At 49.2% G+C, this 26,926-nt stretch overlaps 1 protein-coding gene across 3 annotated transcripts; it reads right to left on the reverse strand.

Moving 5' to 3' along the window:
* Positions 1-14,383: 14,383 nt before the first annotated feature.
* Positions 14,384-25,487, reverse strand: ETV3 (ETS variant transcription factor 3). Of its 3 annotated transcripts, XM_040988531.1 has the most exons (5): positions 25,325-25,487; positions 23,438-23,493; positions 22,688-22,925; positions 21,374-21,489; positions 14,384-15,562 (listed from the first exon to the last, which is right to left on the reverse strand). In XM_040988531.1, the coding sequence occupies exons 2-5, from the start codon at positions 23,481-23,483 to the stop codon at positions 14,427-14,429; spliced, it is 1,536 nt and encodes a 511-aa protein (XP_040844465.1). In that variant the 5' UTR covers positions 23,484-23,493; positions 25,325-25,487; the 3' UTR covers positions 14,384-14,426. The 3 variants fall into 3 exon arrangements, with proteins under 3 accessions (XP_040844465.1, XP_040844464.1, XP_040844466.1); XM_040988530.1 differs by lacking the exon at positions 25,325-25,487 and having other exon boundaries at positions 23,438-24,938; XM_040988532.1 differs by lacking the exon at positions 25,325-25,487 and having other exon boundaries at positions 15,348-15,562; positions 21,354-21,489; positions 23,438-24,938.
* Between the last annotated feature and the right edge of the window lie 1,439 nt (positions 25,488-26,926).

The following is a 26,926-nucleotide window of genomic DNA, read 5'->3' on the forward strand; positions in this document are numbered from 1 at the left end:
ACCCTCAGGGAGGCCCTGCTAGGGATCCCCACAGGTCCTGCCAGAGGTTATGGCTTCAGCTTTTCCAGGGCTCTGTGTGCTCATGGAGACCCTACAAGCTCCCCTGCAACCCACTCCACTCTGCCTGCTCTTCTTGCTTTCCAGTGCACCCTTCGATAGCAGACCCCTGCAGAGGGGGCTGGGTGTGGGGTTGAGCCTGGTATCCCTAGGGGCAGTGTTTGCATGTGGGGGTTTCTGATGGCACCTCCACCCCATGAATAGCTTTGCTGCATACAGCCCAGTAAGTAATCTGCACAGTGCCTGGATGAGGGCTGCTCTATTAGGGACTGATGAGGGAACAAACTTAAAGTTCCTTCTGTCCTGGCTAGCTCCCCACAAGCCACCTGCTCCACCTACTCTAACTCACCACAGACAGTCTCAGCCCATTTGAAGCTCAAATGACCTTCAAAACTCCCAATTTGGGGCTGGCCCCGTGATGCAAGGCCAGTGCACTGAGACGCTGTCTGCGACACTGACACGGGCATCCCATATCAGTGACAGTCGCAGTCCTGGCTGCACTGCTTGCAATGCAGCTCCCTGCTAATGCGCTTGTGAGAGACGTGGAAGATGAACCAAGTGCTTGGGTTCCTGGCACTCATGTGGGAGACCCAGATGGAACTGTAAGCTCTTGACTTTGACCTGGCCCAGCCCTGGGCTGTTATAGTGATTTGGGGAGTGGATCAGTGGATGGGAGGTCTCTCTCTCTCTTTGTTCTTCTCCATATAAATGCCTTTCAAATACACACACACACACACACACACACACACACACACACACACACATCTAGTTTTATTTTTAGTAACTGCTCCTGACCCAATCAGTTTCTTCAGATTTTCTGACACAGTAACACAAAACTAGGGGCCAGGGGCCAGTGCAGTGGCATACCAGGCTTGTCCTCACCCTGTGGTGTCAGCATCCCATATGGGCACTGGTTCTAGCCCTGGTTGATCCACTTTGATTCAGCTCCCTGCTAATATATCTGGGAAAGCAGCGGCAGATGACTCAATCCTTGGGCCCCTGCACTCACATGAGAGACTCAGAGGAAGCTCCTGACACCTGATTTTGTGCTGGGCCAGCTCTGGCTGTTGTGGCCATTTGGGGAGTGAACCAATGGATGAGAGATCTCTCTATCTCTTCCTCTTTCTCTGTAACTCTGTCTTTCAAATAAATAAATCTCTTTTTTAAAGATTTATTTTATTTTTATTGAAAAGTCAGATATACAGAGAGGAGAGACAGAGAGGAAGATCTTCCATCCAATGATTCACTCCCCAGGTGACCGCAACAGCCAGTGCTGCCCTGATCCAAAGCCAGGAGCCAGGAACTTCCTCCGGGTCTCCCACGTGGGTGCAGGGTCCCAAGGTTTTGGTCCATCCTCAGCCACAAGCAGGGAGCTGGAGGGGAAGCGGGGCTACCGGGATTAGAGCCGGCGCCTATGTGGGATCCTGGCAAGTCCAAGGTGAGGACTTTAACCACTAGGCCACTGTGCCGGGCACCAAATAAATAAATCTTAAAAAAAAAAAAGAAGAAAGAACAAGGGTCCATGTCAAGAGGGGTGGGAGTGTAGATTCCCTTTTGGGAACAGGAGTGGGCTACAGGACCCCTTCCCTCTCTGGGGCTTAGTGCTGGCTCCAGTGTCTCCCAGCATCCTTCAGGACAGAGGGAGGGACCAGGAACAGCCTCTCTGCTCAGCTCCGCTCCTGCCCCGAGGCTGCTGGCATAGCGGGGCTTTCGCAGATGTCTGCCAAAGGATGTTCCATTTGAGCCCCAAAGGGAGTTTTATTGTTTGAGTTAGGGGCTGTTTTTCAGCACAGGAGACTGCTTTCAGAGCTTGTTGCCTTTGTATCAAGACCTCCCTGCCCTGCCTGGGTCCTCTTTGGCCTTACTTGTGCCTTTGTGTGGCAATGGGCAGGACCTGAAGACATGGGGAGGGGATCTGACCTTAGGGAGGCCTTCTCAAGGGATTGCCAGGTGGGTAGAGGCAAGGAGGTGATGCCATCCCTTCCCTGAGGACTGTGACCAAAGCCTTTCTCCTCCTGCACTCTGTCCTTGCTCTTCCACCTGGGTCCTTGGAAACTTGGGGACCCTCTCTGGTCTCAGGAGGGTCTGCCGGGCCAGTATGAGTACCACTGAAGAGTTCCCACTACTCAGAAGGAAGGGGAGTGCCAACTGCTCCTTCCCTCCAATCCTACCTCCTCCTGGGGCCCTTGAGACTCTCAGGATGGTGGCAGAGGGGGAGGGAGGTGGACCAGGGCTCCTGCAGAGAGAGGACCAGGAGTAAGAGGAAGAGGAGCGAGGGAGAAGGCAGTGATGCGACTGAGGCTCAGAGGAGTGGGCATGGAGGGCCAGGCAGCCTAGGAATGTGGCCTCTTGTCTGGAGCCTGGCTGGTGAGGGCGGGGGAGGGGAGGCTGCATGTGAGTGTGGAGCCCTGTGGCCGCGGGTCGGTGCAGACTCTTCATGTCCCATTAGTGGCAATGGAAGGTGACATGTGGGGATCGATACCAATCGAGGCAACAGACTCCCAGTAATAAACCCATTTCACTCACACTTCGCCCCCGCTGCTGCCATGAGAGTGAGCCAGTGAGCCAGGCCTTCCCACCCCTGGGTGGCTCTCAGCCCTGGGCACCTGCACAAGGGGTAAGGACTCCCCACACCTGGGAGGCACTGCCAGCTTGGTAGGGGGGCTTGCTGGAGGCCACGTCCAGGGTGTGCCACGTACAGTCTCCAACCCTCAGCCCAGCTGGGTTCCAACCTTCTCGGGGGGCGGGGTCTGGAGGAGCTATCCCCTATCTCCCCCCTGCCCCCAGCTGAGCCTCAGGTATCCGCAAGTCAGAACTCCGGGAAAGGCTCAGGAATTTGCCGATCAGTTCAGCCAGGGGCACAGGTGCGTGGCTCCATGTGGGTGTTGGAAAGCATGCCTGTGTGCGTGTCCGGGCATTTCTCTGTAGGCATTTGTCTCTATGCCTGTGCCAGTTTCCATGTTTGCTGCATGTGTTATTGCAGGACTACACCTTTCTATGGCCATGCACATCTGCCTCTGGGCACGTGGGTGTGTGGGCCTGAGCTTGTGTGTGCATGATCTCATGTGTGACTCCGTGTTGCTGTGGGTTGCCTGTGCTGGGCGTGTGGGACAAGATTGCATGGTTGGCACTGTGGGTACCTGCTGTGTCTGGCTCTGCAAGTGGCCAAGGTCGTCTGGTTTCCTGTTGAGCTAGGGAAGTGTTGTGGCCCTGGCAACTTAGGCCTAAACATGGTCCCCAAGTTGGACCCCGGAGCTGGGTCTCAGGCAGTGAGTGTCCTGTCCTTTAGGTAGTTCATTTGCTGCACAGCACCCTGCCTAACCTGGGACTGACAAAGGTCCCTGAGATCTGGGAGGAACGGGGGGGGGGGGGGGGGACAGACCCCGAATGGTGGGGACAATTGGTCATGCTACTTCCAGACCTGGACATGTAAATGGAAGGCCTGGGGCTGGGGATGGGAAAGGGTAGGGGAGGAGGGGCTGAGGGTGGGGGGAAAGCAGAGTGGAAGGAGAAGAGGGAAAGGTCGAGGCATTGCAATGGAGGAGGAACCAGGAAATAAAAGAGGCTGTAAGAGCATCAAGAGGAATGCTGGCTAGACTAAAGAAGGAACTTCCCCAGGGCATGGGTAGGGGGAAGTGGCTCTGGAAACTAGGGATTAGTTCTCCACATGTCTGGAAAACACAAGAGAGCTGTGCTGGCCCCACTGGGGAACAATGACAGGAAGAGTGATCTTGTTTGTTTGAGACTGGTGGGGTGCACCCTGACAGAGCTATCCAGGGGGCTCCCAGGTTCATGCACACCATGCACTGCTCTCTCTGTCTTCTACTGGGTGAGGAGGAAAGTGCAGCTTACACATCGGATGTCCCTGGGCAGTGAGTATGGATATATGGCCCCAAGTCCTTTGCTTGCTCAGGGAAGGTAGGCTCCAGTGACCCTGTGCTCTATGCAGAGGCAGTGAGCAGGCTTTGGGGATGGAGAACTGGCTTATAATCTCCTGCAGTTGCTGGACTCCTTGAGGAGGGTCTGAGTGTTTCCCTTTGTGCTCAGCAGGGACCCTGCTCAGCATCTGGGCAAATCCTGGGGAGAGGATTGCAGCCAGATATGGGGCCTTACACTGCTCAGGAGCCCTCAGACTTCCCTGCGGAAGGCGTGGAGAAGGGGCTGGCTTTTGCTTCTCAGCCCCCATTCCTTCACTCCCAACTTCTCCAGGGGTTTCCTGCACTTGCTGTCACAGGTGAGTACCACCTGGCCACTCTGGTTCCTGCAGCAGTCTCTGGAAGCTCAGACGTTACTTGCTTCTAGCGGAGCAGGGCCTTCCATGCTCTGCTGGCCTCTGCCATCTGGTCTCTGCCATCTGGTCTCCATGCCCCGCCTGGAAGGGTTGCCTTAGCTATTGAAGGTCTGAATTGACCTAGGAGGTCACACCAGGGCAAGTTTGGAAGATAGAACTCTAGAGCTAAAAACCTTTGCCTCCCGACCCACTCCTGATGTTTGCAGGTACCCAGACAGCTGTCCCTACAGCGCTGCTCCCAGGCTAGGGGCCTGTGCGCGCCTGGAGGTGACTGCCATCTTATGGGTGGTAAGTGCCAGGCTGCCAAGGATGAGTTAGAGGTGGGCATGTTCCCTGGGCCCTACAGGTCCTTCACCCACCGGTGTGCTGGTTGCCCTGGCTCCAGCCTGAGAGAGATGCCATCCTAGTGTCTGCTCTCTGCCCATTGGCTGCTGGCCTGTGAGCTGGTCCAGCTGAGTTCTGGGAGACATTGGAGGAAAGGAATTTCTTAGAGGACTCCACACTTTCCATTCACCATCTTGGCTTGCCCATCTGTTTTGAATATTGTCTATGCTAGGTCCTCAAATGGTTCTTTTTTCCCTCAGAGTTGGAGTCTGGGAGCCAAGAGTGATTGTTTCTCAGCCTGGGGTTACCTGGGCAGGAGGCAGAGGCTCCTTCCCTAGCTGCCCTTCTCCTCCAGCTGCAGCCCAGGTGTGCAGCCTGGGCACTGGGGTGGGTGGGGAGACTGCCTGCTGAGGCTCTTGGAGATGGTCAGGGAGGGGAGAGAGAGGGAGGCAAATGAGCAACTAGGACTTGCCCAGGGCTGCAGGGCAGCGGGGGCAAAGCAGCATCCCTTGTGGCCCAAGATGCCCTGATAGTGCGACTGGAGGGGTGGAGGCAAGGCTCTGAAGCCTCAGATGGAGGAGGAGAGCCCCAGGGCACACCTTTTGGGGAGCAGGAGGGCAGGGTAGCGAGGGGGTACACTGTGGCCCAGGCTCCAGGCCTCACCCAGGCAGTCTCTTTCCTTCCACCCTGCCCTGGATCTCTGAGCAGCTGGGATGGGCAGGCATCTCCACATCTGGAATTAGGAGGAACTTCTTGGAAAAGAACTCAGAGGATCTGAGGGAAGGCTGGACTCCTCCTTCTCTCCTCCCTCCCCAGTCTGCCCCAAACACCAAGCCAGAAAACCTAACCAAACACACACACACACACACACACACACTCTCTCTCTCTCTCTCTCTCTCTCTCTCTCTCTCTCTCTTTGTGTTAAGGAGCTCTGTGTCAGCTTGATAGGAAAAAACAAGAGGGAGAGGGAAGGGAAGCCAGGAGAATGCAGAGCTCAAATGAGAACCGAGATAAAGCAATTACCTGATCAATACGGGTGAAATTGAGTAATCTAGCAGATCAATATCCTAGGCAGGAGGCTGAGGCAGGGTGGGGGGCTCCCTGCTCTCAGCCCCACTCCTGTGCCCACTCTTGATCTCTCTCCTTCCCTGCTTGCTCCAGCCACAGCCCCCACTTTGGCAATAACCCCTCACTCCATCTTCTGCCTCTGTTTCTGTGCTCCCGGGACTTGAGCTGTCATCCTCACCCAGATCACCCATCACCTCAGTCCCCTCACTTCTTTCTCTCCCCTAAGAAAACGGATCCACTTTCTCCATTGCCCTTCTGGGCTGAGGCCTGTCCCTTCTCTCTGCTACTCCACAGGAGATTTTACCCCCAGCTAGCTGCGGGGCCTACTGCTCATGTCCGTGTCCTGGGGCAGGGGTGGGATGCTGTCTCCTGGCCACCCACCCGGGGCAACAATTGGCTTTGCAAAGACCATGTCTCCCTGCTTCAGTCAGACCTGATTGCTTCCTCTGATTTTTTATTCTGTTACTGGGGAAGGACAACCTCATCACTCTGTTTATGGGAACAACAGGGAGACTCCCAGCTCTTGCTGACCCTCAGAGGCCCTGGGTCCACCTGGAGTCTGCCTGTGTTCAGAAAGGGCTCTCAGGACCCCGCTTTTTGTTCAGCTAGGGAAGCAGACAGAGGGAGAACTTCCTCTGTGTTGTGGAAACATTTTGAGTTCCTGCCAGCTCTGAAAGTCAGTGCTACAAATCCTGCAGGGATCTGCAGAGTCACAGCTTGCTAGGTAGAAGTGCAAACGGGGATTGGCAGTACTGTGAACTGGGCATTATGGTAGGAGTCAGAGCTTCCTAAGCAGACCCTGCTAGGATGGCTGCTGGACTGGCCGTGCCTGGTCAGTGTTTTCTAGACTTTGTAACTGCAGGACAGGGCCTGGCAGCCAGGGGGCACTCAGCAAATGTTGGCTGAATGACAGTGTGACTGCCTTGTGTTTTGGTTCATTTAAGCTAGCTTGTCTCTCCCACTTGCAGTGAGCCTCTAGGGACACACATCTCCCCCCAACATGTAGCAACCATTTGACGGGTGTTTGTCTTACCAGTGACCAACCGAACAAACAAATGCGCGCACCATTCTCTGCCTCTGGCCTTCAGGTGGATTTGGGTAGCTCAAACCCTGTGGTCCCACAAGACCCTCTGAGAAATCAAGGGCTTCTGTAGAGCACCTTGGGCCCTGCCCCTTCCTGCCAGTCTGTGTGGGCACCCCAGACAGGCAGGGAGGGGCTGGAGAAAAGCAAGGACTTTGGATCCAGAAACTCGGGTGAGTCCTGTGGGGTTACTCACCGTGTTGACCTGGGGTCAGGCACGGAACACAGTTGGCCTTTGCCTTCTCAGTCTGCAAAATGGGGCTAAAAATAGCACCTCCCACGAAAGGTGATCTTATGGGTCAAGTGTTTATCGCAGTCATGAAAACGTGCAAATGTCCATGGTTATTGTCAACATGGGTTAGGAGCAGAGGGGCAGAATTTCAACACGTACACACAACAGTTGCTGCTGGCTGGGCCGTGAGTAGGAGTATAAAAACAAATTCCCCTGTAGCTGCTATCCTCTGAAGACAGACTGACAACTGTATTCCTCAGGTGCCAGGGTGAGTGAGTTACTGAGGGGGCCTGGAAGAAGGGAGGCATTGTGGTGCAGCAGGTTAAGCAGGCTAAGCTTGGCAGAAGGAGAAACCCAAGGTGAGAACACTTGGGACAAAGGCATCCCATGCATTAGTGCCTGGGGTCAAGTCCCGCCTCTGTTTCCCATCAAGTGTTTAAGTACTTGAGTCCAGCCACAGTTATTGTGGGGCATTTCAGGAGTGAATATATATTCCTAATTAGGAAGATGACATGTAAATCTCAAGATAGGGATCAAAGTATGACTGCCTACCTCGCCTATTTATGTTATTTCTTGAGGAATGCTGGGAAGAAACAGAAGACAATGTTAAGACCACACTATAACAAAGCCCACACGTGGTCCATTGCAGCCAGAGTGTGGTCAAGGCTGGCCTCTGCTCCTGGAGAGAATGTTCTTAGGTGAGAGGCTTCCTCCCTTGCCAGTCCCAAGTGGTAAGGCTTCTACCACCTCTTGAGTTGGTCTTGTAATTTCAGGAGAGGGCCTAGCAGCCCTCAGGGAAATGTTAGCTGCAGGTGGGGTAGGGTCAGCCACAGGCCAAACTGAGACCAGGGGTAGCGGCCTGCTGCTGTTTGGCCCAGACCTTCACTTCCCATTGTTTGGGCAGCATCCACTGGGCTTATGTCTCCCTTCCTACTGACTGCCCAACCAGATCCTAGATCCTGGAGTTGGTCTGGGACTCAGCCAGTCAGAGCTGGGGTGGGCCTGACCTCGTTGAAGGTTGATTCTCCTTTTCCTGGCTGTCTCAGCAGCCCAACACCTGGAGCGTGGCTGCCCAGAGCTGAGGGTCCTTCTCTGGGCTGGCCTCCAGGGGCTTGCTCCCTAATTCCCTTCTTGCTGGGTTCTTGGGACACATGTGGCCTAACCTGGAGAAACATCCATTCTGTAGGTCTGAGTTTTAGCTTCTGGGAGGAAGCAGGGAATCATCCATTCCTGCCTCCTCCTTCCTGATGAGATCCAGGGCAAGAGGAAGGATTGTGGCCTGGAGTCAGAAGATCACTGGTTCAGGAGGGTAAGTCAACCACTTACTAAGTAAGTAGGCCCACCTTACTCCTCTCATCTGTAAAACAAGGATCTTAGCATACACCTCCTTGAGAGGAGCCAGGCAAAACCAACAGCTTGTGAGTGCAATCAACAACTGGGTCACTTCTGAGTCACAAGTGCTGCATGCGCATCATTCAGCCCTTGCACCAATCATTGAAGTGGGAAAATGATCACACAGGAGACAGGTTCTTCCCTCCATAACCTGTCAGAGCCAGAAAAACACCAGGGGTGGGACCATGGGGTCAAGCAGGTTGCAGAATCTGTCCCCTCCTCAGGAGGCCAACCTGGACCCTGGGAGGGGAGTGAAGCAAGGGCTGTGACAGCAGGGTATGTTTGGGGTGTGGGAGTCTTCTGGGTTTTCTGTCTGCTGCTCCTGGGCAGAACAGGACAAGTGTCACTAGAACCAGCCAGTGTGACTCCTAGCAGAGGGGGCAGACAGAGCGAACTGGGCAGGGCTATTCGGAACCACAGGTGTCTTGTGGCCTGGGAGGCCAGGGAGCACTTTTGGGGACACATTCTCTGATTTGTTCATTCTTCTCTTCATCCACATTCTATTTCAATTCATCAACACCCAGTAAGCACGTTAGTCCTGTGCAGATGGGGAAAGGAAGCAGGTAGGAAGCAAGCAGGATTATAGAGGGGGATAACTATGAACAGGGTCCTGCAGGGTGGGAGAAGGCTGTGCGAAGGGGGCGGCCAGGTGCAGCACCTGCTCTGGGGCCTGAGGCTTGGCACTCCCCTCAGTCCCATATTCCAGCCTGCACCTTCTATCCCAACAATCAAGCTTCCTTCATGGTTCTCATCAGTCACTTATTGCCATACACATTGCCAAGCATCCCTGGGCAACTGGAGAAAGGTAAATTGAGCTCTGTGGGGGCAGTGGCTTTCTGACTGTCCTGGGGGAAGCCAGATTAAGTAGCCAGAGCAAGATGACAGCATGGCATGGGCTGCAAGAGGTAAATTCAGGTGTGACAGTCCCCAGAGGTACTACCTTGGCCTGCCTAAAGAACCCTACCTACAGGCAGTGGCAGCTGGGTTAGGCCCAAGCATATGCTTTGAATGTCCAGCAGCGGAGTGCAGAAATGTAGTCCAGAACAGTGGCTCTGCCCAGCTGAGAGGCCTTGTGGTGCAGTGGTTATAGGCAGAGCTGGAACCACAGTCAGGTCACAATGCTTGAGACTCAGTGTTCCACTAAGACCGGGATAAATGGCACTTACTGCAGGCAGCTGTCAGGAGCGTTAAAGTTGATAGGATCAGCTCTGAAGAGCACCTGGCACGAGGTAGCCTTATGGCTGCAGGGCCAGCTAATAAAAGGGATTCCCAGAAACACGAAGGACTATACTATACCTGGCCAACAATGCGGAGCTGCCTGAGACCGTAAGCTTTCTTTCTCCCTCCTCTGCTCATTGCCCCAACACCTTTTCACCCCTATGCCTCGTGTTCCTTCTTTCCTCAGCATTTGGATAATCACCATTCAATTTAAAGCACTCAGCAAATCAGGATCAGAACATGGGGCTCCCCACCTCCCTTTGCTTTTGGGAAAGAAGAGACCGTCTCTTTTTACTCCGGTCACTTGTGGGGATGACCAGCCAGCCTGTGTAGTTTCCCGTCTAGCGAATTTTCTCAAAGATATTGCAGGCTAGTTACAGTTCCTCAGTCACAGACTGTTTCTCACTGGCCTGGCTCAAACCCTGCTATAAAACCTTGGTCATTAACACAACAAAACACAAAATTTGTAGGCTTCTTCCAAACCTTTTTGTAACCTAAGAGCCTCTTTAGCCGCATCCCTTACCACTCCATCTCACCTTTCCAGAACTTCTCACAAGACCCTTTAAGAGAAGTCAAATAACACCAGATACAATGGGGCTTTAGAAAGTCACTTGGCTTATCTTTCAAGGAAAATGATTGTCACTATTTTTCTTAAGATTGTGTTGTGTGACATGATACTCAGTACCCACCAACATGTCTTCCTACTTACTCCTCTGGATTCTTGTCCTATGCTGGGAAATATTGTCTTCTTGACACTGGCTTGCCACGTACTTAAAACAAAAACCCCAGACAAAATCATCTTTATAGACTTCATTCACTTAAATCTCACCCTTGAGTTCAAGGAAATATCCCAGTCCAGTGTTTTCCTGTGTCCCCCAAAGTGGACCCTGAATAAACCGTCACTCAGCACTTTTTCCTGGCGCATACTATCTTGTTCCATCTCTGTAGGCCTGCCTGATGTGGACATTTCAGAATAATTTCGAGATGGCCAGTGTCCCTGGCTTCAGTTTCCTTTCTGTGGCGCAGTATCCATTCATTCAAGGAAACTGACAGGCTTACCTCATCACTGTCCTGGCACCTGTGTAACAGGAACAAGAAAGCATGAGGACAGGGCGAGCGAACAGGGACTTTCTAAATCCTCTGGTGCGCTCATACTGTCCCAGCATATGAGGAACAAGGAAACCAACACTTAGCAAGCATTACTTAAAAGGTTTTTTTTTTTATTTAACTTTAATTTCTGAGGTAAAATACTTTTTTCTTTCGACTTCCATAACAAAATACAGAGCTATCAGATACCCCTGGAAAAAAATATGTATATTATACATATATTTCTATAACATTACATTATATATATAATATATATGCAAAAATTTGAAGACTTTATAGAAAGCAGAACATCTAAAAGGCACTGCACAATGGAGTTAAGATTACTTACATTTTATGTACATATACACATGTTATTCTGCTTAAGCGGAGAACTAGTGAAATCATCTTTCACATGTGAATGTCTCATTCACAAATCCCTGCATCACAATTTTATAACTCTGAAAACACCTAAATATTTTAAACAAATCAACTTTTTTCCCCCAAGAAGAAACTAAAAAATGGAACAGTTCCTTAAAGATTGAGTTTTATGTTCCATCACTGTTTATAAAAAAGCACAAATATAATTACAGAATAAATAAATTAAAAAAAAAACAAGGGACAAAAAGCCAACTGACTCCAACTACTTGGTGAGAAGTGATATATTTCAACTTTTAATGCTTCTGGAAGTTTCTTGGCCCATGGGCCACTAGGGTCCAGCAATTTCATTATTAGTGAGTTGGGTTTAATGCAACAGTTTGAACACTAGGGGGAAAAGACTTTGTGAACTGTTCACTCCTATTCATTCTTTAGAAAAAAGGGTCACGCTCAGCAAGGCTGGATGCCCTTAAGAGGTCTCTACTATTTCTTTTTTTGCAGTTACAAAAAGCAAACTTTATATGAGTAAGTTCTTGATTAATGAAACTTTAATAGATTCATATTTGCAAATTTTTAACATTTGGCACAGCAAAATTTGGAATGGGGGAGAGGAAATAGGTCTGTGCTCCTCCCTTTTCCACCTGCTGTTGGACAGTGATGAGATGCTCACAGAACAGAAAAGCCTGGCTGTGTACCAGACTGGTGACAGGTGCTGCCAGGAGTGGAGGGGCTGGAGCGGAAAGGGGAAAGCAGAATTCTCACTCTGCCCCAGAAAATATCAAACCTCCACATTCCCTGGCTTACTTCCTGAGCAGGCCCAAGTTCGGCTCTGTGTAAGACCCGTTCCCCACCGTCCCCTCCCCCCACCAGCCCCAGCGTGCAGTGCTAAATCAACCCACAATTTACTGGTGGAATGGCAATCAAAGGAAACAGTAAGACAGCAAACAATGTCTTAAAGCCAAAAACAATTTTTCATGGAGTTAAAGTTGAACATTTTTTGAGTGTGTTTTTTCAAGTGAAAAAGCAGTGACTTTTTGTTCAAACAAGCAGCATCTAGGAATGAATCTGGCACTTGGGTTCTAGGGGGTTTTATAGGTATGCATCACGGATTTCTCTCCCTCTTTATTTTAAAGGCCTCGTGTATCTATTCCTGAGTTCAGACCGATATCTGCTGGCCTTCCCCGTTAGTGGACAGTGGGTGGCCAGCTAGCCTCCCTGGTTAAATCAGGCAATGCCAAGCAGAGAGCCGCCCCCTCCACCTGCCAGGCTTGCTTTCTGATTCAGAGGTAAGTCAAGGTACAGAGAAAGAAGCTGACAAAACACATAACCACCAAAGGCAGTCCCACTGGGGTCCCTTTGTAGCCTAACCAGAGCCTGAGTTGCTAGGGACCATTTTCCCAATCCCTTTCCTGGGGAAAGACAAGTCACTCATAGAATTCAAATCAAGCAGGGAGAAGACACTCGCCAAGAAACAGTATGATGGACTCAAGTTATCCCAGGCCATCCAATGTCTGTCACTTGTCTTACCTTTGTTGAGACCCCTCTTATGAGCCTAAAGAGCCATCCCTTCATAAAACTCAACCTTCAAATGTGACTTCATACATAGAGTTCACTTAAGCAAAGGTGGAATCAAGAATTCTTCAATTCCTAGACATCACCCCCAGGCCGCCTGCCCCTTCCTTATCCTCAAGACACGTGCAGCTTTCTTCTCACCCTGCTGCCAGGTGGATCTGAGCCAGCCAGGCATTTACACACACTACATGGGTAAACCTGTGAATACAGAGGGCTGGCTGCGGCTGCTTTCTCTGCCCCTGCCTCAGGCTCATTTGCTTCACATAAGATGAAGACTTTCCCACTCCTTTGAAATTTTGGAAGTCAATTTCCTGTGAAGAAACAATCCCTCATTGTAAACTGCAGTCTCATGCAGGACAGTCAATCTTAAGGGAGACTCCAAACAGCCTAGGTGCAATGGGTATGGCAAAAACAGGAACATCCCAGCAGGACACCAACTCTTGCATCCACCCCAGGCCTGTCAGTACCTGGTTGCGTTCTTTATCTTCCTTCCTCTCTTCCTCAGTCTCAGCAAACATCCACTTGTACCCCCAGCTACCTTCTGTGTTTCTAGGTGTCCTGTGTCCTTAATGCCTACAATCCTGGATTTCTGCTGCCCATCCCAGGAACGTCCAGAGGGAATGACTATGTATCAGCTAGAAATTTAACCATGTTTTAACATTCCTGAATTATCTGGAAAGTTGTCCATGTCCCTTTACAGGTTTCTGTTGACAGACCCGTATCATTTTAAAGTACGTTCGTAGTTAAGGCTTGACTTTAGAAAATGCTGAGGACCAGATATAATGCAAAGACATCTTCAACAACGTTATCACGCCTCTCGGTGATCTTGCTCACAGGCACACTTCGGTTTGGCTCCCCACACCCATGGAAAAGGAAAAGTGAAGACCACTTCTTCTGTTTTACTTTTAAAGGCATCGGGTTACTTCCTCTTGCCCTCTTCTTTCTTCCCTGAAAGAGTTTACCACTCCTCATGGCTTCTGAATAGGTGAAGTGGTGAAAAGTCCAAGGGTCTCATAGCAGGGCTTCCTGTCCCAACCCAGCAGGCGGGAGGTGGCCGGCTCCTGCGCCTTCCCAGCCCCGCTCTGAGCGGCAGCAGGCTCATGTTTCCTGAAAACATTTTGTAAAAGGAAAAGAAAAACGCCAAACAACAGAACACCAACCCTCCCAACCCAAAGCAACATTTGAACATCCTCCCACCCCAGTAAGACTGAGACTGAGATTTATCTTATTCCTCTCCGAAATAATTATAAAGAAACATTTCAGGCAAATACTTAGTATTAATGGTCTCTCATGGCCTAATCCCACAGCATGACCTTTCCCCTTATATGCATCTCTCAGAGTAAAATAAATTCATGAATGGCTTTCCACAGATAAAATACAATAAAAAAGAAGTCTGGAACCTGAACTATCATGGGACCAAGAAGTACTTTGGCCCTTTAGGAGTTTCCTTGTCACAAAGTGTAAGCCTCAACAGGAAACAGAGGCCCATCCTCCTCTCAGTTCAATACCATCTCTGTGTTCTATCCATCAGGAAAAAAAAAGTGTTCATATCCCACCTAATTTACAACAGAAGATACCCCATCCCATCCCCAAAACATAAAAATACAAGTCTATGCTCCTAGAATGATCAAACCAGTCTAATACCCTCCCACCCCTCCCCCCGAATCTTGCTACATAAATACATGTATGTATTGATTATAGTATAAACAGCTCCCAATCCACTTGCAGTTCTAAGCATCAGCAGCTGCTGTCGCCAGGCCCTGAGGGCCTGACCCGCTCCAGAGGAACTTGCCATTCTTATTCAGCTCTCGAGCCTCAGGGTCGTCATTCCAGCGCCGCTTCAACCGGAGCTTGGGGGGCATCAGAGCATCTTCTTTCTTCTCAGGTGCACCAGCCTCTTTGCCAGGTCTGTCCTCACTGTCTTCAGTCACCTCCAGGGGCTCCTCGCTTGGGGTGCTACTGGGTGCTGAGGGCCAGATGGGTGGCACAACAGGGTGGGCAAAGACAGTGCTCTTTTCCTCTTCAATAGTCCTGCTTGGTACAGTGCCCTCTTCTTGAGAATGCTCCTCCTTCCCCTGGCTAGCGTGCCTGAGGTTCTCTGGATCCTTTTCAGAGGTGGGTTCCACCTTAATTCGCGGGGGAACGGGAGTCATGGTGGGTGCAGGGACAGGCACTGAATCCTCGCTGCTCTCAACCCTCTCCCGGTTCTTTCGCCCAACTGGTGGAGGCTGTAACTTGATAGAAAACTGAGTTGACTCCTCAGGATGCATTTGGCATTGCAGTGGAGGAACCATGAGCCCCGGGTAACGGGGAAAAGTCCGGGGGCTCAGGTGGTAGTTAAACACGGAGCAGGCTTGAGAATGAAGGTAGTGTTTCATTTCCTCAGGGTTGAAGGAGAAGCAACTGCTGCTAGTAAAGGGACTCAGGCCTGGTGAGGGGCTGTAGGAGAAGATGGTGGGAGTCAAGGAGAGGGCCGGTGAAATGGGGACATTAAGGACACCTCCACGGCCAGGGATTGGCGAGACGGCAAAAGGACTATGGGGGTCTGGGTACATCCCTGGCCTAGTGAACAGAGGAAGCATTATGTCAGGCTTGCGTTTCTGGGGGCCAATCCCTCCTCCAACAGCATTCCGGGAGGACATGAGATCCACCCCCCTGCGCCAGTCAGTGGCCGAGCCATCCTCCAGCTCCGAAAGCTCCACCTTTCGGTCGGTGCCATCACTTGATTCCTGGCCAGAGGCAGCTAGGGAGCTGGCTGAGAACCGTCCTGGCTGCCCGTTGCCAGTTGGAGAATGGGTGTCCAGAGGTGGGAAATGGAACCTGGAAGAGGCTGTTGGCACTGGTGGTGCACTTTGAGGAACCACACCTACGATGATGGAAAAAATAAAAGGCTGTGTTGGTGGTCTGCTCATCATTATTGTTACTTTATGCAAACTAAGTATGAAATGTCTTGGAGCAACATAAATTAAACATTCCAATTAGGCTGAACACTACACACTCTAATCCTCTATGTTCCAGTAACTCCTGTTTGGGGTCTATTTTATTTAGCTTTACAGGACTCTTCACTATCTGAGGTATCACTGATTTATTCATCTATATTTCAAAACATAAATTTTAATAATGGGGACTTTTTATTAACTACAACCAGATCCCAGCAATTTAGGGCTTAACAATTAGCAGGTGTTCAATAAATATCAGGTGAACGAATTCATACAAAAGCCTGCTCCTCTAACTCAAGCAGCATATATACAACAAATGAGTTTCTAGCTTTGTATGTGGTCTTATTTTTATGCTTTGATCATAGTATAAAGCATGTAAACCAAGTAAAAAACCTAACTGTAAATAATGCACGTCTAAAGCAAAGCACCAAAGTCCAGAAGACCCTGCAGCTCTTACACACAGACATGAATAAGAACACATTTTAATGGAAAGATAAACAAAAAAGTCAGGAAGTTCATATGGCGTATTGTTTGTCATTTTTGATGGAAATGGTAATTCTCTTCAAATCTACAGTTCCCTAACAAATTCTATATGAAGTGCTCCACTGTCACCTTGCTTTGAAGCACTAAGGATGCTGGGGGAAGATTCAGGACCTACTACTCTTCTCTCCTAAGTTTGCTAGCTAAAATCTGAAGTTCTAAGTGGGAACTAACACTGCTAACTTCACAGGCTTACAGGCTCTCCACTCTTCCCCAGGGTTCTTCTACGGAGAGAAAGGCAGGCCACCTGAGGCAAGGGTGGCTTCTATCCTGATGAGGTCAGGAGGGCTCTTTATACTGAGACAATGGTAAAAAGGAAGAGGGAAAACAAACAAACAAAAACAAACAAGCAAAGCCCACAAACAACAAAACAGGTTTTGTTTTGTAAAATCAGTTATGTTATCCAGGAAACAAAAAAGTTATCTAAGAATGATGTGGGGGGCCGGAGACACAGTACAGCAAGTTAAGCTACTGCCCTCAGCACCAGCTGCTCCACTTTCCATCCAGCAGCTCCCCGCTAATGCTCCTGAGGAAGCAGGGTCTCCCTCTTTCTGCAATTCTGCCTGACCAATAAAAAAGGAAAACCTTAAACAGAAATGTGGTTAGGAGCTGTTTCCAATCAGCTGCCATCTTCTACCCTAGGGAGTGATAGTTCTTGGTTAAGACTCTGGGAGTGGGTTGGTATGGGTGAGACTGCAGCTTTCCAAGTACCTAACTGAGCAACAGTGTCAGAGCAGGGCTTCCCAAGACAGTTCTGTAAGACTTTTCTAAGGCCGATTCAAATCTAAACATCAGAAAAATCAGACGGATGATTTCTATCTAGTCTGAGTAGAATCAAAGAGAATCCCAGCCAAAATCATCTCTTCGACCAGCCTGTTACAGTGGTTACAACTTTAGTCTTCTGGATTCTTCTAGAGCTTGATTTTTTTTTAGTAAGATACCCAAAAGCAAAAAACGTGTAAGTGCTTCAAAGGACAAAGTATAATGAGGATAGGAAAAACGGTCTTGGTCTAAATTTTAAAATGCTTGGTTACAGGCCTGCTGTGGTAGCCTCTTGGCTAAAATCTTCGCCTTGCATGCACCAGGATCCCATATGGGCACCAGTTCATATTCCGGCTGTTCCACTTCCCATCCAGCTCCCTGCTTGTGGCCCGGGAAAGCAGCAAAGGATGGCCCAATACCTTGGGATGCTGCTCCCACACAGGAGACCTGGTAGAAGCTCCTGGCTTTGGATAGGCTCAGCTCTGGCCATTGTGGCCACTTGGGGAGTGAACCAGTACATGGAAGATTTTTCTCTCTGTATCTCCTTTCCTCTGTATATTTGTCTTTCCAATAAAAATAAATTAAAAAAAAAAAATGGTTGGGTTTTGTAACTCTCCACCTCCAAAGCAATGGCATCCCATATAAGCACTGGTTTGTGTCCTGGTAGCTCCACTTCCCATACAGCTCCCTACTTGCGGCCTGAGAAAGCAGCAGAAGACAGCCCAAAGCTTTGGGCCCGTGTACCCACACAGAGTACCAGGAAGAAGCTCCCGGCTTCAGATCAGCTCAGCTCTAGTCAGCCATTTGAGGAGTGAACCAGTAGTTGGAAGATGTTTCTGTAAATTGACCTTTCCAACAAAAGTTAATTAAAAAAAATTTTTTTTTGGTTAAGGTTTCTTCCCTCCCTCTTTTTCAAACTGCAAGGAGAATGAAAACATCATACAAGGGAAGGTAAGATTAGTGCTAAGATGAGAAGCAACCAGAAGTAGCTAACAGTACTAACAGTAGCAACCAGTAGAAGCTAACAGAGTAGCTCCATTTTTCTGTGTTAAATGCTGACAGCAAACCTAGGATTTTGCTTGGAAGTTTGTTGTTAAATATAGAAGCTTGACTACTATCACTTCTGAAGACCACCTTCGGTAAAGTGACCATGAAATCTGGGTAATGGTGTGGGAAAACCTGGGTCTGAACCTCAGTTCTGCCACCTTCTATCTTATAGCAGTGTGTCTAACAAGTTAATTTATCACTACCTCGGGAACAACTGAAATAGCAAGATCGCTGTTTAATTCAAACCTCTGAACAATTTATCTCTGAGCATTTTGGTTTCCTTACCTATAAAGTAGATAATAGGAGCTATCCTAATGTCACCAGGATTGAAAGTCATTATTTGTAAAGTCTTTAGACTGGTACTGGTACACAGCAAAATGTATGTAGTTGTTAGATTTTACAAAAAAATCTTATGAAATAGTTCTGTTCCAAAAAACAAAGCTTAAGCAGGCATGTATTATTTGAGTACAAGTCATATGTTAGATAACACTGGTGGGGCATGTTAAATGTTCGGGGTGTCATAATGTCACCACAGTTATGGAGGAAAATGTCCTTGTCCCTAGGAGATGCATGCTGAAGTACATACGGGTGAAGTGCCATGGTGTCTGCAACTTAATCTCAAAAGATTTAAAAAGTATATATAAATAGAAAGAGATAAAGCAAATGTGGCAGCAATGTTGACCATTAACAACTCCAGATAAAGGTTATAAGCATGTTCACTGTTCTTTGTCCAAATTTTCTAAAGTAGGTATGAAGTTTTCTAAAATTAAAAACTTGGAAGAGGACATAGGCTGACAGGTCTTAAGTCCACCTCCTAGCCTCTAACGAGTTATCAATTTTATTAGTTTCTCCTATGAATCTGCAATATTATGTAAATAAAAATATTCATTCAGGGCTGGGCCATTTTGAAGTCAGGAGCCAAAAACAACATCTGGGTCTTCCACACTGGTGGCTGCGACCCAGTCCCTTGGGCTATCACCTGCTGCCTCCCAGGTTGTGCCATTAGAAGAAAGCTAAAGTTGAAGCAAAGTCTTCAAACTGAGGTAGTCCTGAACTGGGATGGAGGCTACCAAGTGGGATTTTAACTGCTAGGCCCAAAGGCCCCATCCCATAAAATGCTTTGAATGGTAACAATGAGATAGTGATAAGTGAAACACTTTCACTACTACCCAAATGTTAAGTACTCTGCCTAAACTGCTAACAGTGAGAACTGTGGGGAAGGGAAGAGCCTATTTGTCTTTTCACTTTGTAATCTTCTATTACTTATGTTACAATCAGTCAGGTCATGGCTTTAGTTTAAAAACACACAGACCAAAACAGCCCAACTGTACCAATCAACCTGCCCTGTAGCCACCAGATCACCCAGTGTCTAAATTCACACATCTCTACTTCTTAGGGCAACCTGTCATACCTCCCATTGTATTAAACCTATTATGCCTTACCTCTCTCGCTAAAGTGTTAAGTTCTTTGGGAGAAAGAAGTTCTCTATTTTTTTCTTTTCTTTATCTTTAGGGCTTAACATTATCTGTTGAGCAAATGAGTGAATTCCAATCTGGGAGAGGAATGTACTGCCTACTAAATAAGTTACATTAACAATAGACTCTCTAAGGAATTGTTTCCTGAGAAATGTTCAGGGGTAAAAGGAGCCAACACATCCTGGTTAGTCTGACTCTGCCATCCTCATCTTCATCATTTGTAAAATGTCAACATTCAGAGGACAGAAGTGTTGAATGAGGTAATTTACAAAACCACTAGACAAAAGTACCTGTAGTAATTAAATGTTCAAAATAAAGATTAAATTCCTCAGTCATCATAAAGTTAACCTGAGGCATTTAGCAACCTGAATTAAAGTTCTGTATAAACTAATGACTCTGGTTCTTTGGAGTTATCTGTATTCAGGATGTGAGCAACCAAGTAGTAAGCCTGAAACTAGGTTTTCCCCTGATTTTTTAAATTAAGATCTTCTGGTTGGTTAGGATTCACTTGCTTTTAGGCAGAGCAGGTGTCTATCAGGTCAGTACTGTTAGGTTTCCTGTCCAGAAAGAGCAGTGGAAAGCAACATTACTCCCAACGGCTGAAGAATTGCAGCTGTCCAAATGTCAGAACTTCTGGACTTTCAACAGACAAAAATAGGTCCAAACCAGATCAGGACCAACCAAGTACTATTAGGCTGGAGGGTACAAATGTCAATGCATCCTTCAAAGCTGCCTGTTTATCAACCTAGAGTCATGATTTCTTCAGGTACACAAGGAAGGGACAAGAGTGAAAAATAGAGGAAACAAGACTCCAGTGGCTCAAACAGGTCTGATTTCCTAATGCCTCTCCCTCAGGCACAAGGAAAGAAAACAGGTTGTAATTAGAGAGATGCATTCCAATACCATTTTTTTTTTTAAATGCATGCCCCAGGGACAGGAGGGAGTGGTTACAGGAGAGATGGAACTGTAATGATAGCAGAGTCAAGCTAAAACTGCCCTAACTTGTTGTGTGTAGTAATTACATATCCGCAATGGATCTCAGCACTGTATTCTCTCAGCCACACCTCCGCTCTAATTTTTCAGGTTTCTTCAAGCTTTTCCTTGAGAAGTTGTACTGCTGCAGAATCATCATCTGCCTTCTTCCCTCACAAAGGGTTTCTTTACACAGACAGTACTAGAAAATAATGAAACACAATCTATTTTCCTCAGCAGGGTTATGATTTGCCCCTAAACAAAAATAACCAGAAGCAAACAATCACAAACAACACCAAAACTTTCTAAGAGACTGGCTTCTGCATCAGGAGCCAGGCAGAAAGCTGTAAGCAGCAGGGTACAGAAGGGAAGCCCCGCTGCACTTACGGGCGCCTTAAGTAACCCTAGAGTGTATTCTCTGAGGGGTTGCTGCTGCAGATCAAAGACACTGTGCTTTACTGCAAGCATGTGAAACCTCTCCTTTCCTGATCAAGGATGCTGTGGTTTTGATGACATTCAGTTGATAAGGTAGAGCTCGGTAGTTTCACAGAAAATCGGAAGTGTTTGTAGAAACAGATTCCTGTCTATGAAGAAGCCACAGTACAGGGTGTTAGATTTTAAATCCTGAACCTCATGAATGAGAACCTATGGAACATCATTCCCAAGCAGATTAGTGCAACAATATTGATGAGATTTTAAAACAAAAAGTTAGCATGAAAGGGAACTAAGTAAATCAAACAAACCTATCTCAACATTATTGAGAATCTATTATCCTTTTTCAAGTCAAATGGAAACACCTGAGCTAGTGTATCTAGGCAATCCAAGGGATCACATTACTTTAGTCCTTCAAAAATCCCCTTAAACATCCCACGCCATGGACTTGGGTTATCAAAATTCTTCTTCAATTCAAAATTCATCCCACACTAAAAGTTTTCAGCTTACCACTTGATCGAATGTTGATGAAGGGGTAGTTGGGCATCACCAGCTTGTTGAAATTAAACTTATAAGTAAACCTTTTCCCTTTTGTTTTATGAAGGATCCTCTTGTTGTAATAGTATCTGCAAAACCAGAACGTGTGTCAATTTATCTTGATATACCTAGGTAACCACTAAGACCAATAATTTTCGCATTAGGTGTACTTACAAACACCACTATCAGCATTCTTTTGCTGCCTTGCCCTTAGGCAAGCTTACTTTTCTCAATTTTCAACTAAACTCTAGACTTTGCCTAGAGCTTTACCAAGACAACCTCACTTTCAGTTCCTGAACACCTATCCTGCCCCAACCACCCTTCTTCTCCATCTCTCTACAATTTCAATTCATAGTCCACTTCCTTCCTGTTCTACTGTATGTTACTAACTGCCTACTTTCTTTCTGGCTTCCCCAGGTGGGGGCAGAGAGGTCTTCTGGGAGACTTGATGTGGCTAGTCAGGTGATCTAAACCCGAGGCAGAGACAGAGGAACACAGAGCTGTTTTCATGGTGGCTGGTCAAACAATGGCATCCTCTGATTTGGAAAACAGCAGCCAGCTGTACCTTCAATGACTCAAGGAGCCACGAGAGGCTTCAGTGAAGTGCCTACACAGATTGCATATTCAAGATCACCAAGACTGAAGAAAGGCAATGCACCGGGCACCTTCAGCCTCGCACCTACTCACCAGCATAGTTTATGATTGCCTTTTGGCCCTCAAGGGCTATACGGTTATGAAATGTAAAGGCAGACAAGAAGAGAGAACCTGAGAAAACTTAGAGTGATCAACCTCTAGAAGTGCTGGAGTAACTTGTGGACTGATCACTGAGCTTACACAGTTCCTGATGGTCAGGTCAGTACCTTTCAGCAGGCCCTCCTAGTCGGTCCACTGTTTTCTAGTTTCTTCCAGGGGAGCCCAAATACGAGAAAGTCTAATCAATTCTCAACAAGGAAATCTAAACTAATCCTTTAGATTATAAATAAGCTCCAACCACGTTTCACCACACACCCTCGCCCACTGCTGAGCAGAATCGGCTGTCTGTCAGGATCCACTGCCAGCCACATTGGGATTCCCTCCCACACAGAACCAAAGATATGCCTTTTCTCCTCTTGTGCCTGTGCTACTCAGATTCAACAGCTCCTCTACTCCCACTTGAAAGCTACACATTATTCACTAAGATAGTGTAGTCTCTTATCACCTGATACCTTTTTTTATCTAATGCACTCACCAAACTGCCTACTCTTCTTGCAATCTGTTAACAGCAGATTTGGGAATCCTTTTCCTTACCTGAGGGCCCGGCTCAGCTTGTCATAATTCATCTGTGGTTTGCATTTCCTGCGGCCCCAGAGGCGGGCCACCTCATCTGGGTCCTTGATGACAAACTCCCCGTACTCTCCCTGCTGCCAGGCGATGACATGGCGGAACTCTTCCTTCTGCAGCAGCTCCAGGATGAAGTGCCACAGCTGGATCTGCCGGGAGCCTGGGGATGACTCGGTTTTATAGGCCCAGTCCGGAAACTGATACCCTTTCATGTGAAGAGGGCAAGATCAAGGTAGTCAGGAGCAAGATCCACACATGCCAGCACCCCCACCTTCACATTCCTCGGCTCACAACCTCCAGAGTGCTTAGCAAACATGCCATCAACAGCCTGTCAGGCAGCGGAGCTGCCCACAACAGGGGAGAGTAAAGCACAGAGAAATGATCCATCCTTGTGATGATGGTTCCATCCAACAGGGCTGGCAGCGCCCAGGTATTTCATGAAATGTTCAAAGGATACAAACAGGAAAGAAAAACTAACGTTTTAGGAAAAGGAACCCAACTGCATCTCTCACAGGAAGGAGCCTTTAAAACCTGAGTAAGGGTGTGGCGAGCTGCTGTGTTAGTTACTCACTAAGGGAACACAAACCTACTACTGTCCCTGCTGCGTGCACCCAGACAAGAGGTCAGTCAGGGCAAAACATCTGTGAGCAGAGCCCAGGTGGAGAACAGGCACCACTGCAGGGCACCCAGGCACATCAGAGATCAACTTCTGCTCACCTCCACCTCCTTCTGGCTTTTCCACGATGCTACAGCCCGCTTTCATTTTCACCCTCCTGCAGAGAAACACAAGTCACACAGTCACTTCAAGATGCTACTCACCGTGTGTTCTCCACCTAAGCCTGGCAAAGCCTTTGCCCAAACTTCCTTTTCCCTGTCTTTCCTCCCTTTTGCAACTTTCTTTCAAGCATTTCACCTCCAAAGTGCTAATCCCCAAGTCATCAAATGATGGTCCTCAGGTCATCAGCCTCAAAAGCTGTAATTATCTCTCACCTGACTTTAAACCACAAAGTGTAAACACTGTATTTAATATTTGCTTTCCTTCTCTTGACCAAGCCTTCGAATGCCAAAAAAAAAAAAAGGAAGAAAAAAAAAGGAAAGGTACAGTGAAAACGGATCCAAAAAGGCAGCCAACACAAGGCAAACAGTTTGTCTTCTATTACTAGACAGGTCCAGATGCCAAGATACACAAGCCTGAGTTCACCCAGATGTACCAGTTTGAGGAAGGGTGAAAAGAGGCCCAACCTGTCTGATTCCCACTCAAGAATGAAGATCTGATTTATTTTACAGAACTATGTGAGATGGGAGAAGGAAAACTCCTCCCCATCAGAAACTATCCCCTCCCCCCTGAAAAATCCTCTGGGATACAGGAAGTAAACAGACTGTATGTACAGTTCCTCCCTATAAGAAACACACGCACACCCCCAAGTCTGTCTCAGCAATATTTCCTATTTCATTCTTTTAGTGGGAAGGGGAAAAGCGGCAGGCATTTCCGAGGCCCTCCAGGCCAACGAGTGGAAAGGGCACTGCTGCTTCGTGACTTCATTCCATCCAGATTTACGGTTCCTCAATGAACGTTCTGTTCCCGGCAGCAGCCAATTCTTCAGCAAAAGGTTGGGAGGGGGTGAAAACGCCCGAGGGAGAGCCGGGAGCTGGAGAAGGCACATCTCCCGGTGCTGTTCCCGGGGGGTGGCCCGGCCCTCCGCACCCACATTAGCAGAAGCCTGCAGGGAACACAGGTGCCTCGGTGGCCCCAGGGTGGGGTGAGGACAAACTCCTAATCTTGGAAACTTCATTAAACATAGGATTCCTCTAGATCCTTTTGAATGCTTTTTCTCACCGTCCGCATGAAGGTTTCAATGCACACAACAGCCAGGCCAAGGACAAGATAAATATTCCCAAAGGAAGAAGAAAACAAACACGACACAGACACACGCTATACAATAACAAGGCAACCAGGGTAGAGACAGGCGCTTCCTCTCCCATTTCCGTGACAATAAAGGAGGAAAAAAAAAAAAACATTTCCCCCATCGCTGCAGGAACCAGTCCCGAACTCCGAACTCCTACTGCTCCTTCGGATCGGCCGGGCCCTTCAACCGGCACGACCCTGGGGGAGTCCACACCGCCGGCAACCAGGACCTGACACTCCAGCTCGCCGATCCCTTCCAGAAAAGGTCCACCTCCAGAACCCGGGACGCGCCTCTGCCGGGCGTCCACACGTTCCCTGCGAGGACACCCGGTCCACGGAGAGCGTCTCGCCTCAACTCTGCAAACCCCAGCCGCCCACCCACCCACCCTCAGATCGTGACCGTCCGCTCCGAGAGCCAGGCGCGCAGAGCGCAGCGCTCGGCCATCCCGCAGCCGCTCCCGGGGAGCCCCCCTCACCTCCCCGACCCCGGTACTCGGGGTTCCGCGGAGCCACGGCGCGAACGCTGCCCTGTCGCCCCCTCGCTCCCCGCCCCCCGCGCCGGGTGAGGCCCGGCTGCCTTTGGCCCGCGGCCGGCCGTGACCCCGGCGACGTCGTCCCCGCCGGGCTCCGTAGGGGCCGGCCCCTCGAGGCCCGGCGCTGGCAGTGGCGGTGGCGGCGGCGGCAAGGCCGGGACTCACCGCTCCTCCCCGGCACGGTCCGTCTTGGGTCCGGTCTCCTCCGCGGCGTCTCCGGCTCCTCCTCATCCACCCCAGCAGGAAGTGACCTCCTCAAGCCGCTTTCGTCACTTCCATCCTCAGCAGGGAGGGCGGGGGAGGAGGCGGCGCTCTCCCTCCCTCGGCTCCCAGGCTCTCGGCGCCGCACCCAGCCGCGGCTCCGTCTCCTTTCTCCTCTCGGCAAACGCCGACTTCCGCCCGCACTCCGTACTCCGTACTCCGCCCTCGGCGCGCGTCCCGCGCCTCCGCCCCGGGGCGGTGCGTGCGTCACGTTGCGGGGGCACGTTACGCACGCTCGCGGCGGGCGGCCGGCGCAGGCTGGCCACGTTTGGGGGGTGCTGCCCTCGGAGCTGGGGTCGCTTCTGGTCCCTGACGGCGTCCGTGGACCCCAGGGGCTTCTCCTGCCGCGGGAGGCGACCACGCAGACCCCCGTCCGGCGCCCAGGTTCCCTCGCTGTGCCCAGAGGGCGCTTGGATGTCCCCAGCTCAGGGTCTGCGTCTTCCCAGAGAGCCGAGCTCCTCCAGTGGGGAAGGGACGACCGCAGGCTTGAGATTCAGTCCTCTAGCCTCCAAGACTGGGCCCTTTTACCGCGTGCACAAGGAACCGCGAAGCTATTCTGTGAAGCGAGTTGCTTCTGCGCAGCCCGTCAGTCCACACGTGAGGCTACCACCTCTTCCCCGCCTCTCTGCTTCTAGTCTTAATTCGACCCAGTCTAACCCGATCGCTAGTCCTTTCCCTAAGTCATTCAAACGCATCTTCTTTTCCCTGTTATTTTTTATCCTTCTGCTTTTGTCCCGAAGCTGTTAGATACTAAAGTGGTGCGCCTTTGTCTGCACCCCAACCCCTTAAATGTGAGCTCTGTCCAGGTTGAGGTTTGTTTTACAGGCACAAGAGGGAGGAGGGACCAGTCAAGGTTAAATAAGTTCAAGGATTGAGTGTAGCCGAGTTGAGGACGGGGGATGGCATTGGAGGAGAATTGAAGATCAATTATGGTTAAATGGATCGAAGTCTTGTCTTACACCATTGCCCCGAATAACACCCTATCCATCCTTCTGTCCTGATAGAGTGTAGAAATACCACTGGCAGTTGTGAGAAATTTGTGACTATTGCTGGAGATTCTTTTTTTTAAAGATTATTTTTATTTGAAAGGCAAGTTAGAGAAGGAGAGACAGAGATCTTCCCTCTGCTGCTTCATTCCCCAAGTGGCTGCAACAATCTGAGGTGGGCCAGTCCCAAGCTTGCAGCCAGGAGCATCCCTCCGGATCGGATCTCCCACATGAATGCAGGGGCCCAAGGACTTGAGCCATTTCCCACTGCTTGCCCAGGCACGTTAGCAAGGAGCTGGGACGGGAACTGGTGTCTATTTGGGATGCTCCTGCAGCAGCCAGAGCCTACCCTACCATGCCAAAGTGCAGGCCCCAATGTGAGGTCTTTCCAACTAGAGAATCCTGTGATGTAGGTGAATAATGTGCACAGTTTAAGCATTTGAGACAAGATTGCCAATATTTATGGTGAGTCTAGGAACTCGGTGTAGGAGCTGTCTTTGTATATCTTCCTGCCCTGGAC

This window comes from Ochotona curzoniae, unplaced genomic scaffold (genome assembly GCF_017591425.1).
Source record: "Ochotona curzoniae isolate NIBS_2020 unplaced genomic scaffold, NIBS_Ocur_1.0 contig_4909, whole genome shotgun sequence".
NCBI classification, from domain to species: Eukaryota; Metazoa; Chordata; class Mammalia; order Lagomorpha; family Ochotonidae; genus Ochotona; species Ochotona curzoniae.